The sequence below is a fragment of the Notolepis coatsorum genome, assembly GCF_963971535.1.
Source record: "Notolepis coatsorum genome assembly, chromosome: 17".
NCBI classification, from domain to species: Eukaryota; Metazoa; Chordata; class Actinopteri; order Aulopiformes; family Paralepididae; genus Notolepis; species Notolepis coatsorum.
In genome coordinates, this window is record NC_140181.1 from 19,161,104 (window position 1) to 19,176,213 (window position 15,110).

The 15,110-nt window shown below is 50.8% G+C and overlaps 1 protein-coding gene across 1 annotated transcript in view; it reads right to left on the bottom strand.

Moving 5' to 3' along the window:
• dgkaa (diacylglycerol kinase, alpha a) overlaps positions 1–15,110 on the bottom strand; it is an 86,427-nt gene that overhangs the window by 51,743 nt on the left and 19,574 nt on the right. Inside the window, exons 2-3 of the mRNA XM_084332751.1 lie at positions 4,697–4,837; positions 2,693–2,769 (exon numbers count right to left, since the gene is read on the bottom strand). Of these exons, the coding sequence (XP_084188877.1) occupies positions 2,693–2,769; positions 4,697–4,829 (210 nt within the window). The 5' untranslated portion in view covers positions 4,830–4,837. The remainder of the gene's footprint in view (positions 1–2,692; positions 2,770–4,696; positions 4,838–15,110) is intronic.

Below are 15,110 nucleotides of genomic sequence, written 5' to 3' on the forward strand. Positions count from 1 at the left end.
ACACTGGCACCAGGCACACATCACACTACACAATGGCTGCCATACACTGGCACCAGGCACACATCACACTACACAATGGCTGCCATACACTGGCACCAGGCACACATCACACTACACAATGGCTGCCATACACTGGCACCAGGCACACATCACACTACACAATTGCTGCCATACACTGGCACCAGGCACACATCACACTACACAATGACTTAGGGCTGGGCGATATGGCAAAAAATCATATCGCGATAACGATATGATAATGTTATCATATTTCTCGATATAGCTAATTATCGAAATTGTTATAAGTAAATTTTTTATTTTAATTTTTTTAACACTATGATCGCCGTGGACGAGTTTACACGTCATTCCTAGCCATGCTCATTCTGCCGAAGACGCCGTAACTCGTCTTTGATGTCAATATTTCAAAAATCTGTCATCGAAATCATATTTCCTTTCCGGAGCCCTGAGACACACTGCAAAGCTCCACTCAACTCTCTAGCGGTTCAAGAGCGCCATCTGGTGGCCGATCGGCAGATCGCCAACCGGAAATTAACCTTTGAACCGGTAGTGCTCATCCATATGTGGTCCGGGCACTCGTTATCGTTAGAGAGACTCCGTATTTACACAGTGAACATCGATCGGTGCAAATAACTCGAAAAAACAACATGATTTGGACGTATATACTATTATACAACCTGGAAATGGATCGGGCATTTCTCCATCCCATAATAGAAAAAATTCTGTTCCACGCTCATCTGCCAGCGGTGCGAGGAAGCCACGGTAAGATTCAGCGTTATATTCTAACGTGTTCCATATAAACTGCTATGATCAACATATGACCCACTCTGGATGAATCATCTAACGCTGCCCACGGAATTATAAACGATCCCCCGCCCATCCGGTCATCATCAGATGATGCGTAGAAACTTCTAGAACCACGTCCAGTTGAAATTTTTTATCTCGCACAGATTCCTACCAAACTGTATTTGATCATCAATATAATGCATTTAGGGCTATAAATCACGTTCTGAAGAAAGCTGCAGAAAACGATAAAAACATACTTATACTTTAGACCATATTTTAACGTTGCTACACCCTGAACAATACATATAGGACATTGAATGGGCCATAATAATGGCAATTTAGCAATAGAATTTAAGAAGGTATAGCCCTGCAAAGAAGGGGAACTTCTCCATAGACAAATAGAGCTGGCGAGGGATGGTAAATTATGAATTTAGCCCATGGCGATTAAAGTGTTAACAACAGATGTATGTTTATTTTGCAGAAATTCTTTGTCGTTGCCGCCATCTTTAGTGTTACATCCCCTCACACTCGAGTTCTCAGGCTGCAGCTGGTTTAAAAGCGAAAGTAAACCGGCTTCTCTGCTGGCTGTGGCTCCAGGGGAGTTGAACAGTTCTGGCTCTGCTAGTTTATTTTCGATCTTTTGGCACTTTTTTGGTGGACAAACCACCGCACATGTGCACCTTGACTTGTGACTGGAGTCTAGCTCTGCTAGCACACATAGCCTACTGTGTACAGACAGTTTCAAACTGTATTTTAAATTAGAAAGCAAACAAAATAAATGGACAAGAGAAAAATAAATCTCAATTTGGTCAGTATTGTCATTTGGACAATTCAAAGCCATTACTTTAAGTTGCAGGCAAGAAAGACAAGTCTGTCCACTGTCTCTGGTTTTAAAACTGCCCTGTTGCAGGTAACAAAAAAAAAATTATATTAAAAAAATAAACGTTTTTTTCGATATTCGATATCGATTATTAAAATATATCGCGATATTTATCGTTATCGTTATATCGCCCAGCCCTACAATGACTACCATACACTGGCACCAGACACACATCACACTACACAATGACTACCATACACTGGCACCAGGCACACATCACACTACACACAATGACTACCATACACTGGCACCAGACACACATCACACTACACAATGACTACCATACACTGGCACCAGACACACATCACACTACACAATGACTACCATACACTGGCACCAGACACACATCACACTACACAATGACTACCATACACTGGCACCAGGCACACATCACACTACACAATGACTACCATACACTGGCACCAGACACACATCACACTACACACAATGACTACCATACACTGGCACCAGACACACATCACACTACACAATGACTACCATACACTGGCACCAGACACACATCACACTACACAATGACTACCATACACTGGCACCAGACACACATCACACTACACAATGACTACCATACACTGGCACCAGACACACATCACACTACACAATGACTACCATACACTGGCACCAGACACACATCACACTACACAATTACTACCATACACTGGCACCAGGCACACATCACACTACACAATGGCTGAACGGCTCAGGAGACAGGGATTAATATCAGCCAATTAAGGAGAAGGGATGATTAGGTGGCCTTGATGTCAGAGACCTGATTGGGAATTTGGCCAGGAACGTCGGGGGAACCCCCTACTCTTTGCGATAGGCGTCCTGGGTTCTTTAACGACCGAATTCAGTCAGGACCTTGGTTTAGTGTCTCATCCGAAGGACTGGATAACTCGGACTCGGACTAGGGTAATGGGGACTCGACTCGGGCTCGAACACTGGGGACTGGAGATGTAGTGGCTGGACTGCAACACTGGCCTCACTCACCTCTCCATGTCGGTGCTGAGCCAGTCTGCCATCTGCATCGAACTCCCTCAACACGTCCTTCACCTTCAAGTTGCAGTCTAGGAGGGATAAACACACAAGTCAGTGAAGTCGCAGGGGTGTACACATGCACAGTCGCACACACACACACAGTCGCACACAGTCGCACACACACACAGTCGCACACACACACACACACACACACACACACGCACAGTCGCACACACACACACACACACACACACACACACACACACACACACACACACACACACACACACACACACACACACACACACACACACACACACACACACACACACACACACACACACACACACACACACACACACACACACACACACACACACACACACACAGGATGGCTATGTTCACACTGCAGGCCTTAGTGCTCAATTCTGACTTATTGCTCAGATCTGATCTTTTTTGTTTGGCTGTTTACAATTAGTTAGACTTAAAATAAATAAAAATAATATTTCTTGATTCAGAACAATTTTATCATGTATGAACAAAACTTTCAATGCGAATGGTTGATTTGAATTTCAAGGACTTTTTAAGCACTGTGTTAAAAAAAATTGGCTGTTTTCAAGGAATAAATTATTTCTATAATCAAGCACTTTAAGTACTTCAAGGACCTTGTGCGAACCCTGTAATAAAAATACAACACAAGGTGCACAATTTACACAAACAGAAATAGTACTGCAAACATTACTGCACATATTCAAGATTCAAGATAATATATTTGTCATATGCACAGTCAAACAGACAAGTCACACCGTACAATGAACATTTTACGTTGCTAGTTCCCCCTTCACACAGCATCACAAAAAACATAGACTTAAACTCAAATTAGGCAAGCGATACCGGAGTCTCATGGCAAGCACAGAGAGACTCAGAAGAAGCTTCTATCCTCAGGCCATCAGGATGCTAAATGACAATAACACTATGTAACAACCATCAAATACACTCACAGCACACACATCCACACGCACACACTCACTTTAAACAAACAACTCAATGTAGCACCCACTTTACCCACTTTAGACACTTAACACACTTTATATTTATTGGTAAAGAATTTGCACTACAACTCATACCTCATTACACCTTACTGTAAATTGTACCTCATCCCATTTCTGCATTGTACTGTATATTGTATTGTAACTCAGTTACTTTTCTACTCTGCATTGTATATTGTATGTATATATTGAACACTTTTGTCTACATACTTGACTTCTATTTTATACTTATTTTATACTTATCTATTTTTATCTAGCACAATCTCTGGAGCAAAACAGAAAGAAGCATTTTATATAAAAGTATTCTGTACTTTTGTATGACAACTAATAAAGAAACTTGAAACTTGAAATTAAAATATCATATTTTTTATGCTAAAAATAAAGAATATTAAAAAAGATAAATAAAAGTATAGAAACAAGGCACGGGTGACAAAGTGACAGTGTTGCACGTTCAGTTCACAGTGTAGTGGCAGAGAAAGGATGCAAAGTGCACTAGGCATCGTTGCAAATAATGGCAGTTAGAATAGTAGAATAGAACAATACAAATACAACGGAGAAAAATACAATATAAAACACACACGGTCAGAACAGAAGCAGTGTGAACGGAGCCAAAGAGCGGCTAACACTCTGCCGCACAGGAGAAACGTGCATGTCAGAGAACAGAAGCAGTGTGAACGGAGCCAAAGAAGACCAGCCAACACATGGAGGCTGCTGTGTTGCACAATGACAAGCGTGAGCAACGGCTCCCTCCTCGAGACACGGGGAAGCCCCCGCCAGTGTGTGTGTGTGTGTGTGTGTGTGTGTGTGTGTGTGTGTGTGTGTGTGTGTGTGTGTGTGTGTGTGTGTGTGTGTGTGTGTGTGTGTGTGTGTGTGTGTGTGTGTGTGTGTGGGTGGGTGGAAGTGGAAGTCGGGGGGCGGGGGGGGGGGGGGCTGCTTGCCGCCCGCCTCCTGCCTGTACTGTACTCACATTCTATGTACTGCTGTAGCTGGATGAACTCGACAGAATTCAGCTCCTTCGCCTCCTTCGCCTCCTTCGCCTCCAGCTCCGTGGGGGTGGACATGGCGCCCGCGTCGTCCTCCAGGTCCGTGGGGGAGGACATGATGGTGCCTGCGAGGGAGAAAGAACGAGAGAGCGATGAAGGGAAAGAGGGGGTAGATGGGTCTGTGTGGACAGGAGTACAACACAACAAGAACAACAACAACAATACACGGTTGCGCAGGAGAACAAGATAGCGTCTCGCGTTTCACACGCTTCTCGTGGCGTTAAACAGTGTGGCGGAAAGTCCAACGGTGAAGATTTACGACAGCGAATAAGCCTGGCACCGCCGCTGTTCACACATCCATCTGCACAATGCTGCCGGCCCCTTCTGTCACTGAGATGAAGAGAGCCCGTTATAAAACAGGCAGACCGTAACATATTTCATCATGGCCCGTGTGCGTTTAGTATTTAAAAACAGCAACAGTGCGTGTGTGTGTGTGTGTGTGTGTGGGGGTTAACCGTCTGTAGTATGGTATTTAAAGGTTAACCGTCTGTAGTGTGGTAGTGAAAGGGTTAACCTTCTGTAGTGCTGTAGTGAAAGGGTTAACCTTCTGTAGTGTGGTAGTGAAAGGTTAACCGTCTGTAGTGTGGTAGTGAAAGGTTAACCTTCTGTAGTGTGGTAGTGAAAGTGTTAACCTTCTGTAGTGTGGTAGTGAAAGGGTTAACCTTCTGTAGTGTGGTAGTGAAAGGTTAACCGTCTGTAGTGTGGTAGTGAAAGGTTAACCTTCTGTAGTGTGGTAGTGAAAGTGTTAACCTTCTGTAGTGTGGTAGTGAAAGGATAACCTTCTGTAGTGTGGTAGTGAAAGTGTTAACCTTTTGTAGTGCGGTAGTGAAAGGGTTAATCTTCTGTAGTGCTGTAGTGAAAAGGTTAGCCTTCTGTAGTGTGGTAGTGAAAGGTTAACCTTCTGTAGTGTGGTATTGAAAGGTTAACCGTCTGTAGTGCGGTATTGAAAGGTTAACCATCTGTAGTGCGGTAGTGAAAGGGTTAACCTTCTGTAAAGCGGTCGTAAAAGGGTTAACCTTCTGTAGTGCGGTAGTGAAAGGGTTAACCTTCTGTAGTGCGGTAGTGAAAGGGTTAACCTTCTGTAGTGCGGTAGTGAAAGGGTTAACCTTCTGTAGTGCAGTAGTGAAAGGGTTAACCTTCTGTAGTGCGGTAGTGAAAGGGTTAACCTTCTGTAGTGCGGTAGTGAAAGGGTTAACCTTCTGTAGTGCGGTAGTGAAAGGGTTAAGAAACTATGTCAGGCTGAAGATACTCCAAAGACTTTGTCTCTAGCGATTCCTTGCACCCAATTGTCTTTCTGTATACCAGTTCCGTATATCCACTTTGTTTTTTAAACCGCTGGTAACCCATATGTGTTCTATTAAAAGGCCACGTTGAATCCGTTTCTTCTAAGCACTTGTGTTGAGTGATCGCGACGAAGGATTAAATGACACAAAATCTTAAAGTAAAGCTATTTCCACGTGGAAAACACAGCCACACCTCACTCTGCCGACCTCACGAGTCCCTCATGTTCAACCTCCACCATGTGTTTCACTGTCCTCCCCTTCACGAGGAAACTCCAGAAGAACCAAAATGGGTCATCCGGCGCCGACACCAGGGGAACGCAACTTCATGGCAACCGAGAGCAGAAAGAAACTCTAGGAGCACCTGGAAGGAGGACAGCGCTTACTGAGAAAATAATAAAAATAATAAAACACCCACACTTTTCCATGTGACGTGGAAACCTCTCTCTCGCTCACTCTCTCTCTCCCTCTCTCCCTCTCTCTCTCCCTCACTCTCTCTCTAACTCTCTCACACACTCTCTCTCACACACTCTCTCTTGCACTCTCTCTCCCTCTTTCTCACACTCTCTCTCACACTCTCTCTCACACACTCTCTCACACTCTCTCTCTCAAACACACTCTCACACTCTCTCTCACACACTCTCTCACACACACTCTCTCTCACACACACTCTCTCTCACACTCTCTCTCACAAACTCTCTCTCTCACACACTCTCTCACACACTCTCTCTCACACTCTCTCTCACACTCTCTCTCACAAACTCTCTCTCTCACACACTCTCTCTCTCACACACTCTCTCTCTCACACTCTCTCTCTCTCTTTCTCTCTCACACACTCTCTCTCACACTCTCTCTCACACACTCTCTCTCTCACTCTCTCTCTCACACACTCTCTCACTCTCTCTCACACACTGTTTCACACTTTCTCTCACACACACACACTCTCTCTCTCTCACACTCTCACACTATATTCAGTCTATACTCTACGCAAAGCTGTCAAACTTGCTAAGAGGACATATGCTGACAAACTGGAGACACAAATGGCACAAAACGACACAAGAGGATTATGGCAGGGACTGAAGACAATAACTGACTATAAAGTCAGCGCCCCCTCAATGGGGAGCGACGACGCCTCCCTCGCGGACAAGCTCAACATCTTCTACGCTCGGTTTGGTGTAGACAGTGGCGCTGCTGGCTCTCCGGCTAGTGACGTCACTGGCGCGCCGGCTGTTGTGGAGGGGGGGGGGCAACCGCGAGGGGGGGGGGGACGCTCTCTCGTTGTCGGAACACAGTGTGAGAAGAGCATTTATGCAGGTGAACACCAGGAAGGCTGCTGGCCCAGATGGCATAACAGGACGTATACTCAAGACCTGTGCCAACCAGCTGGCCCCTGTGTTCACCGCCATATTTAATCAATCACTGGTGGAGTCAGTGGTCCCTGCCTGCTTCAAGATGTCTACCATCATCCCTGTGCCGAAGAAACCCTCCCCAGCATGTCCAAATGACTACAGACCGGTGGCACTCACCTCTGTGGTCATGAAATGTTTCGAGAGGCTGGTCAAGGACCACATTTGTGCCTCCCTCCCCAGTGATATGGACCCTATGCAATTTGCATACAGGACAAACAGGTCCACCGACGACGCAGTCTCCCAGGTACTGCACAGCACCCTCTCGCACCTTGACCGTCAGAAGGGGGGCTATGTGAGACTGTTGTTCATTGACTACAGCTCAGCGTTCAACACCATAGTCCCCACCAGACTGGTGGACAAGCTGATCGAGCTAGGTCTGAGCTCCGCCCTGAGCGCCTGGGTACTGGACTTTCTGAGCGAAAGACCCCAGGCGGTCAGGGTGGGGGGTCAGACCTCCAACACCATCACCCTGAGCATCGGGTCCCCCCAGGGCTGTGTTCTGAGCCCCCTGCTGTACTCACTCTACACACACGACTGTGTGGCCAAGTTCAGCTCCAACTCCATAGTGAAGTTCGCAGATGACACGGTGGTGGTGGGGCTGATCTCGGACAACGACGAGAAGGCCTACCGGGAGGAGGTTGAGGTACTGGAACGCTGGTGCCAGGACAACAGCCTGCTCCTGAACATTGGCAAAACCAAGGAGCTGATCGTGGATTATAGGAGAGGACAGCAGGAGACACACACACCACTGATGATAAACGGGGCTACCGTGGACAGGGTGAGCAGCTTCAAGTACCTGGGGGTCCACATCTCAGAGGACCTGACATGGTCAACACACATAGAAACAGTAGTAAAGAAGGCGAAACAGCGTCTCTACCACCTGAGACAGTTAAGGAAGTTCAGAGTATCGGGGAAGATACTCCAGTCCTTCTACTCAGGAGCTGTAGAGAGCATCCTGACCGGAAACATCACTGCCTGGTATGGAAACAGCACGGCACAGGACAAGAAGGCCCTACAGAGAGTGGTGCGCTCAGCCGAGCGTACCACGGGTATTGCACTACCCCCCCTGCAGGTTCTATACAACAAGAGGTGCAAATCCAGAGCCTGCAGGATAATGAAAGACCCTCACCACCCCAATAACAGCCTGTTTCAGCTGCTGAGGTCAGGCAGACGCCTGCGAACCCCAGCTACTAGGACAGAGCGGCTTAGGCTCAGCTTCTTCCCCCAGGCCATCAGAGCCATGAACAATGAACATTGAGTGCTCAGAACATTGAACTGTCCACACACAAGCACACATGAACACACACACGACACGCACACTGTGCACGCTCACACACGAGCAGCCACTTAACACTTTAACATGAGCGGGCACACACTCATGTCGCACACACGCACACTTATGGCCAAAGGAAAGGACACTTTAAATTAGAATAACAGGAACAGTGTATTGCACTACCAAAGCTAACTAGCATGTCCCACATGCTCTGTAAATAACTATGTACAGATACCGAGATGTCACTCCATGTTACCTGCTACCTGTTACTGCACAATGTTGTTTTCTTCTTTTGATTCTATTATATGTACCACTGTATTGCACATCGTTGCGGGCAAGACCACCCGCATTTCATTGTATACCTGTATGCCGTGACAATTAAAACTCTTGACTTGACTTGACTTGACTTGACTCTCTCTCACACACTATCTCTTTCACATACTCTCTCTCTCACACACTCTCTCTCCCTCTCTCTCACACACTCTCACACACACTCTCTCTCTCACACACTATGGGCGGGATCCACAAAGGGTTTGTGCGGCTTTTTCCGACGCAAAGCCGGTGCATATCGCTCTGAAACTCTGTTTGGTATCCACAGAGGACGCGCAGCGGGTGAAATGAGGTGGCGCATGCGTTCCGTCAGCATTGCCTCCGGTGCCATTGCCGCGTATTTAAATGAGGTAATATGGGCGCAGGGCGTATCTATGTAAATGAGCCTCGTCTAAATCTGCTCGGTATCCACAAAAGCCTGCGCCAATTGCACAGAGCAATTAATGCTACGCACCTACCGTCTTCACAGACATGGTGGTAAATAAGGGCAAATCCCTAAGCGCTATAAAGAGGCATCATGCCAGTGTCACTGCCAGCGTCACAGGTGATCATGGCAGCAGTAATTGTTGCCAGACGCAGGCATTGTAATGCCAGGCGTGCCCGTGAAAGAATATTTCGCAGGGGAATATCACCTTTTTTATTTAATTGAGACCGAAATCATCCGGAGACACAGCTTGCCAGCTCAATCAATCCTCGATCTACTGGATGAAATAAAGGATGATATTGAGCCAAGCCACCCAGAGATCCCATGCAATCGTATTTATTATTATTTAAATATTGTTATTTAATAAATATATACAATAAACAAAATACATTTGGCATCTGGATCGCAGATGGAGGTCCTGACGGATGAGGTCCAACTCCAAACAAAATCTTGCCCAACTGAACAAGAACACGACACCTGCTGCAGCCAAGCAACACATTTGCCATCTCCTATCCCAGTCTGAGCGCAGTTTGGATATCCAAACGTGGCAGTTTGGATTGGCAACGGAGGTGGAAATGGCCTCAAGAGGACCAAGGCGAAGGTCTCATTCAAATGCCTCTAATGCCGCTAAACAGCTACGAGCAGACCGTGGAGCAAACGCACGCTTCATTCCGAGTCTATTTCCTCCCCTTCCTCTCCCTGGTTCCTCTCAGGGTGCTTCGGTGGGTGTGGCGCACACACACTCTACTCTCTCTGTCGTTCGCTTGCACACACACACACACACACACACACACACACACACACACACACACACACACACACACACACTCGCACACACTCTCTCGCACACACTCACTTCCGAAAACCCTGCGCTTCCTAGATTAGGTACTATATAAAGTTCGATTGCGTTCACAATCACACCGACAGCAAACCGCACCATGCTCCACTTTGAAAGGGACAGAGTCCCAACTTTAATCAACAGTATTATGGCGTTTATACAGTTTGTTTAAACAAGTGAACGTCCTCCGAGCTCTCTCTCTCTTTGCCAACAGTGCCGTCAGTTGCACTGCAGACTGTCCCCCGCGAGCCAGCTGGAGCAGATCAACACATAATGGCCGTGTCTGCGCTGGTATCTCATCCGTGCAATGTCCTTTAGTGGATAGCTCGCAAAGACGGAGCAGATCCCGCTCGCAAACCCCGTGCAGTTAAGGGTGCAATTCCCACGGTGCAATCCATTCTTAGTGGATCCCGCCCTATCTCTCTCACACACACTCTCTCTCTCTCACACACACTCTCTCTCTCTCTCTCTCTCTCTCGCTCTCTCTCTCTCGCTCTCTCTCTCGCTCTCTCTCTCTCTCGCTCTCTCTCTCACACTCTCTCTCTCCCTCTCTCCCTAACTCTCTCACACTGTCTCTCTCTCTCACACACACACACACACTCTCTCTTGCACTCTCTCTCTCTCTCCATCTCTCTCTCCCTCTCACACACTCTCTCTCTCTCTCTCTCTGGGCTCTGAAAGGATCTCCTTACTCCTTCAAAAGGTCACCGTCGTTGCCTAGCAGCTTTGTTTAGGCAGGGGGAGAGAGGTCAGACATATCGTGAGGCCAGAATTCACACAGATGAAGGGCTGATCACGACACAATCTTCAACCTCTACTTGTTTATGGAGCTTCTAGTCGTGAGGCCAGAAGAGAAACAGATGAGGGGCTGATCACGACACAATCTTCTATCTCTCCTTGTTTATGGAGCCTCTAGAACAGATCTCACCTTGATCCGCGCTTGGGAATCGTGCACTATAAATATACACAAGATACTGAGCTTCATTTGCATTACGAAACAGAGAAGAAAATCCTATTCCAGGCGACAGCCCGGCTTCTCGTCGTTTTTCCACGTTCGGACGCCCTTCGAGGCTGCGTGCTGACACACAAGCGGTGCCCTGTTTCCCCCCTCACAGTGCCCCGTTTCCCCCTCACAGTGCCCTGTTTCCCCCTCACAGTGCCCTGTTTCCCCCCTCACAGTGCCCTGTTTCCCCCTCGCAGTGCCCTGTTTCCCCCCTCACAGTGCCCTGTTTCCCCCCTCACAGTGCCCTGTTTCCCCCCTCACAGTGCCCTGTTTCCCCCCTCACAGTGCCCTGTTTCCCCCCTCACAGTGCCCTGTTTCCCCCTCACAGTGCCCTGTTTCCCCCTCGCAGTGCCCTGTTTCCCCCCTCACAGTGCCCTGTTTCCCCCCTCACAGTGCCCTGTTTCCCCCTCGCAGTGCCCTGTTTCCCCCCTCGCAGTGCCCCGTTTCCCCCTCACAGTGCCCTGTTTCCCCCCTCACAGTGCCCTGTTTCCCCCTCACAGTGCCCTGTTTCCCCCTCACAGTGCCCTGTTTCCCCCCTCACAGTGCCCTGTTTCCCCCTCACAGTGCCCTGTTTCCCCCTCACAGTGCCCTGTTTCCCCCTCACAGTGCCCTGTTTCCCCCCTCACAGTGCCCTGTTTCCCCCCCTCACAGTGCCCTGTTTCCCCCTCACAGTGCCCTGTTTCCCCCTCACAGTGCCCTGTTTCCCCCCTCACAGTGCCCTGTTTCCCTCCTCACAGTGCCCTGTTTCCCCCCTCACAGTGCCCTGTTTCCCCCTCACAGTGCCCTGTTTCCCCCCTCGCAGTGCCCTGTTTCCCCCCCCTCACAGTGCCCTGTTTCCCCCTCGCAGTGCCCTGTTCCTCACAGTGCCCTGTTTCCCCCCTCGCAGTGCCCTGTTTCCCCCTCACAGTGCCCTGTTTCCCCCTCACATTGCCCTGTTTCCCCCTCACAGTGCCCTGTTTCCCCCTCACAGTGCCCTGTTTCCCCCCTCACAGTGCCCTGTTTCCCCCCTCGCAGTGCCCTGTTTCCCCCCTCACAGTGCCCCGTTTCCCCCTCACAGTGCCCTGTTTCCCCCCTCGCAGTGCCCCGTTTCCCCCTCACAGTGCCCTGTTTCCCCCTCGCAGTGCCCTGTTTCCCCCCTCACAGTGCCCTGTTTCCCCCCTCACAGTGCCCTGTTTCCCCCTCACAGTGCCCTGTTTCCCCCTCGCAGTGCCCTGTTTCCCCCTCGCAGTGCCCTGTTTCCCCCCTCGCAGTGCCCTGTTTCCCCCCTCACAGTGCCCTGTTTCCCCCTCACAGTGCCCTGTTTCCCCCCTCACAGTGCCCTGTTTCCCCCTCGCAGTGCCCTGTTTCCCCCCTCACAGTGCCCTGTTTCCCCCCTCACAGTGCCCTGTTTCCCCCCTCACAGTGCCCTGTTTCCCCCCTCACAGTGCCCTGTTTCCCCCTCACAGTGCCCTGTTTCCCCCTCGCAGTGCCCTGTTTCCCCCCTCACAGTGCCCTGTTTCCCCCCTCACAGTGCCCTGTTTCCCCCTCGCAGTGCCCTGTTTCCCCCCTCGCAGTGCCCCGTTTCCCCCTCACAGTGCCCTGTTTCCCCCCTCACAGTGCCCTGTTTCCCCCTCACAGTGCCCTGTTTCCCCCTCACAGTGCCCTGTTTCCCCCCTCACAGTGCCCTGTTTCCCCCTCACAGTGCCCTGTTTCCCCCTCACAGTGCCCTGTTTCCCCCTCACAGTGCCCTGTTTCCCCCCTCACAGTGCCCTGTTTCCCCCCCTCACAGTGCCCTGTTTCCCCCTCACAGTGCCCTGTTTCCCCCCTCACAGTGCCCTGTTTCCCCCCTCACAGTGCCCTGTTTCCCTCCTCACAGTGCCCTGTTTCCCCCCTCACAGTGCCCTGTTTCCCCCTCACAGTGCCCTGTTTCCCCCCTCGCAGTGCCCTGTTTCCCCCCCCTCACAGTGCCCTGTTTCCCCCTCGCAGTGCCCTGTTCCTCACAGTGCCCTGTTTCCCCCCTCGCAGTGCCCTGTTTCCCCCTCACAGTGCCCTGTTTCCCCCTCACATTGCCCTGTTTCCCCCTCACAGTGCCCTGTTTCCCCCTCACAGTGCCCTGTTTCCCCCCTCACAGTGCCCTGTTTCCCCCCTCGCAGTGCCCTGTTTCCCCCCTCACAGTGCCCTGTTTCCCCCCTCACAGTGCCCTGTTTCCCCCTCACAGTGCCCTGTTTCCCCCCTCACAGTGCCCTGTTTCCCCCTCACAGTGCCCTGTTTCCCCCTCGCAGTGCCCTGTTTCCCCCTCACAGTGCCCTGTTTCCCCCCTCGCAGTGCCCTGTTTCCCCCCTCACAGTGCCCTGTTTCCCCCCTCACAGTGCCCTGTTTCCCCCCTCGCAGTGCCCTGTTTCCCCCCTCACAGTGCCCTGTTTCCCCCCTCACAGTGCCCTGTTTCCCCCTCGCAGTGCCCTGTTTCCCCCTCACAGTGCCCTGTTTCCCCCCTCACAGTGCCCTGTTTTCCCCTCACAGTGCCCTGTTTCCCCCTCGCAGTGCCCTGTTTCCCCCTCACAGTGCCCTGTTTTCCCCTCACAGTGCCCTGTTTCCCCCCTCACAGTGCCCTGTTTCCCCCCTCACAGTGCCCTGTTTTCCCCTCACAGTGCCCTGTTTCCCCCTCACAGTGCCCTGTTTCCCCCTCACAGTGCCCTGTTTCCCCCCTCACAGTGCCCTGTTTCCCCCTCACAGTGCCCTGTTTCCCCCCTCACAGTGCCCTGTTTTCCCCTCACAGTGCCCTGTTTCCCCCTCGCAGTGCCCTGTTTCCCCCTCACAGTGCCCTGTTTCCCCCCTCACAGTGCCCTGTTTCCCCCCTCACAGTGCCCTGTTTCCCCCTCACAGTGCCCTGTTTCCCCCTCGCAGTGCCCTGTTTCCCCCTCACAGTGCCCTGTTTCCCCCTCACAGTGCCCTGTTTTCCCCTCACAGTGCCCTGTTTCCCCCCTCACAGTGCCCTGTTTCCCCCCTCACAGTGCCCTGTTTCCCCCTCACAGTGCCCTGTTTCCCCCTCACAGTGCCCTGTTTCCCCCTCACAGTGCCCTGTTTTCCCCTCACAGTGCCCTGTTTCCCCCTCACAGTGCCCTGTTTCCCCCTCGCAGTGCCCTGTTTCCCCCTCGCAGTGCCCTGTTTCCCCCTCACAGTGCCCTGTTTCCCCCTCACAGTGCCCTGTTTCCCCCTCGCAGTGCCCTGTTTCCCCCTCACAGTGCCCTGTTTCCCCCTCACAGTGCCCTGTTTCCCCCTCACAGTGCCCTGTTTCCCCCTCACAGTGCCCTGTTTCCCCCTCACAGTGCCCTGTTTCCCCCTCGCAGTGCCCTGTTTCCCCCTCACAGTGCCCTGTTTCCCCCTCGCAGTGCCCTGTTTCCCCCCTCACAGTGCCCTGTTTCCCCCCTCACAGTGCCCTGTTTCCCCCTCACAGTGCCCTGTTTCCCCCCTCACAGTGCCCTGTTTCCCCCCTCACAGTGCCCTGTTTCCCCCTCGCAGTGCCCTGTTTCCCCCTCACAGTGCCCTGTTTCCCCCCTTGCAGTGCCCTGTTTCCCCCCTGTGAAAGTGAACCATCACCCTCGTCTGGTACAAGGCACTTTCAGGCCTATCTGGAGTAATTTGATTCTTCACTTCCTGATTAGATAATTATTTGCATCACGCACAATACTCAAATCACTCCCGGACGGAACAATGCGGGGCGGCGAGAAGCTCTCTCTCTCCCTGTGGGGCTGGGAGACGGGGCAGGAGAGATACCAAGGCTCTCTCTCTCCCTGTGGGGCTG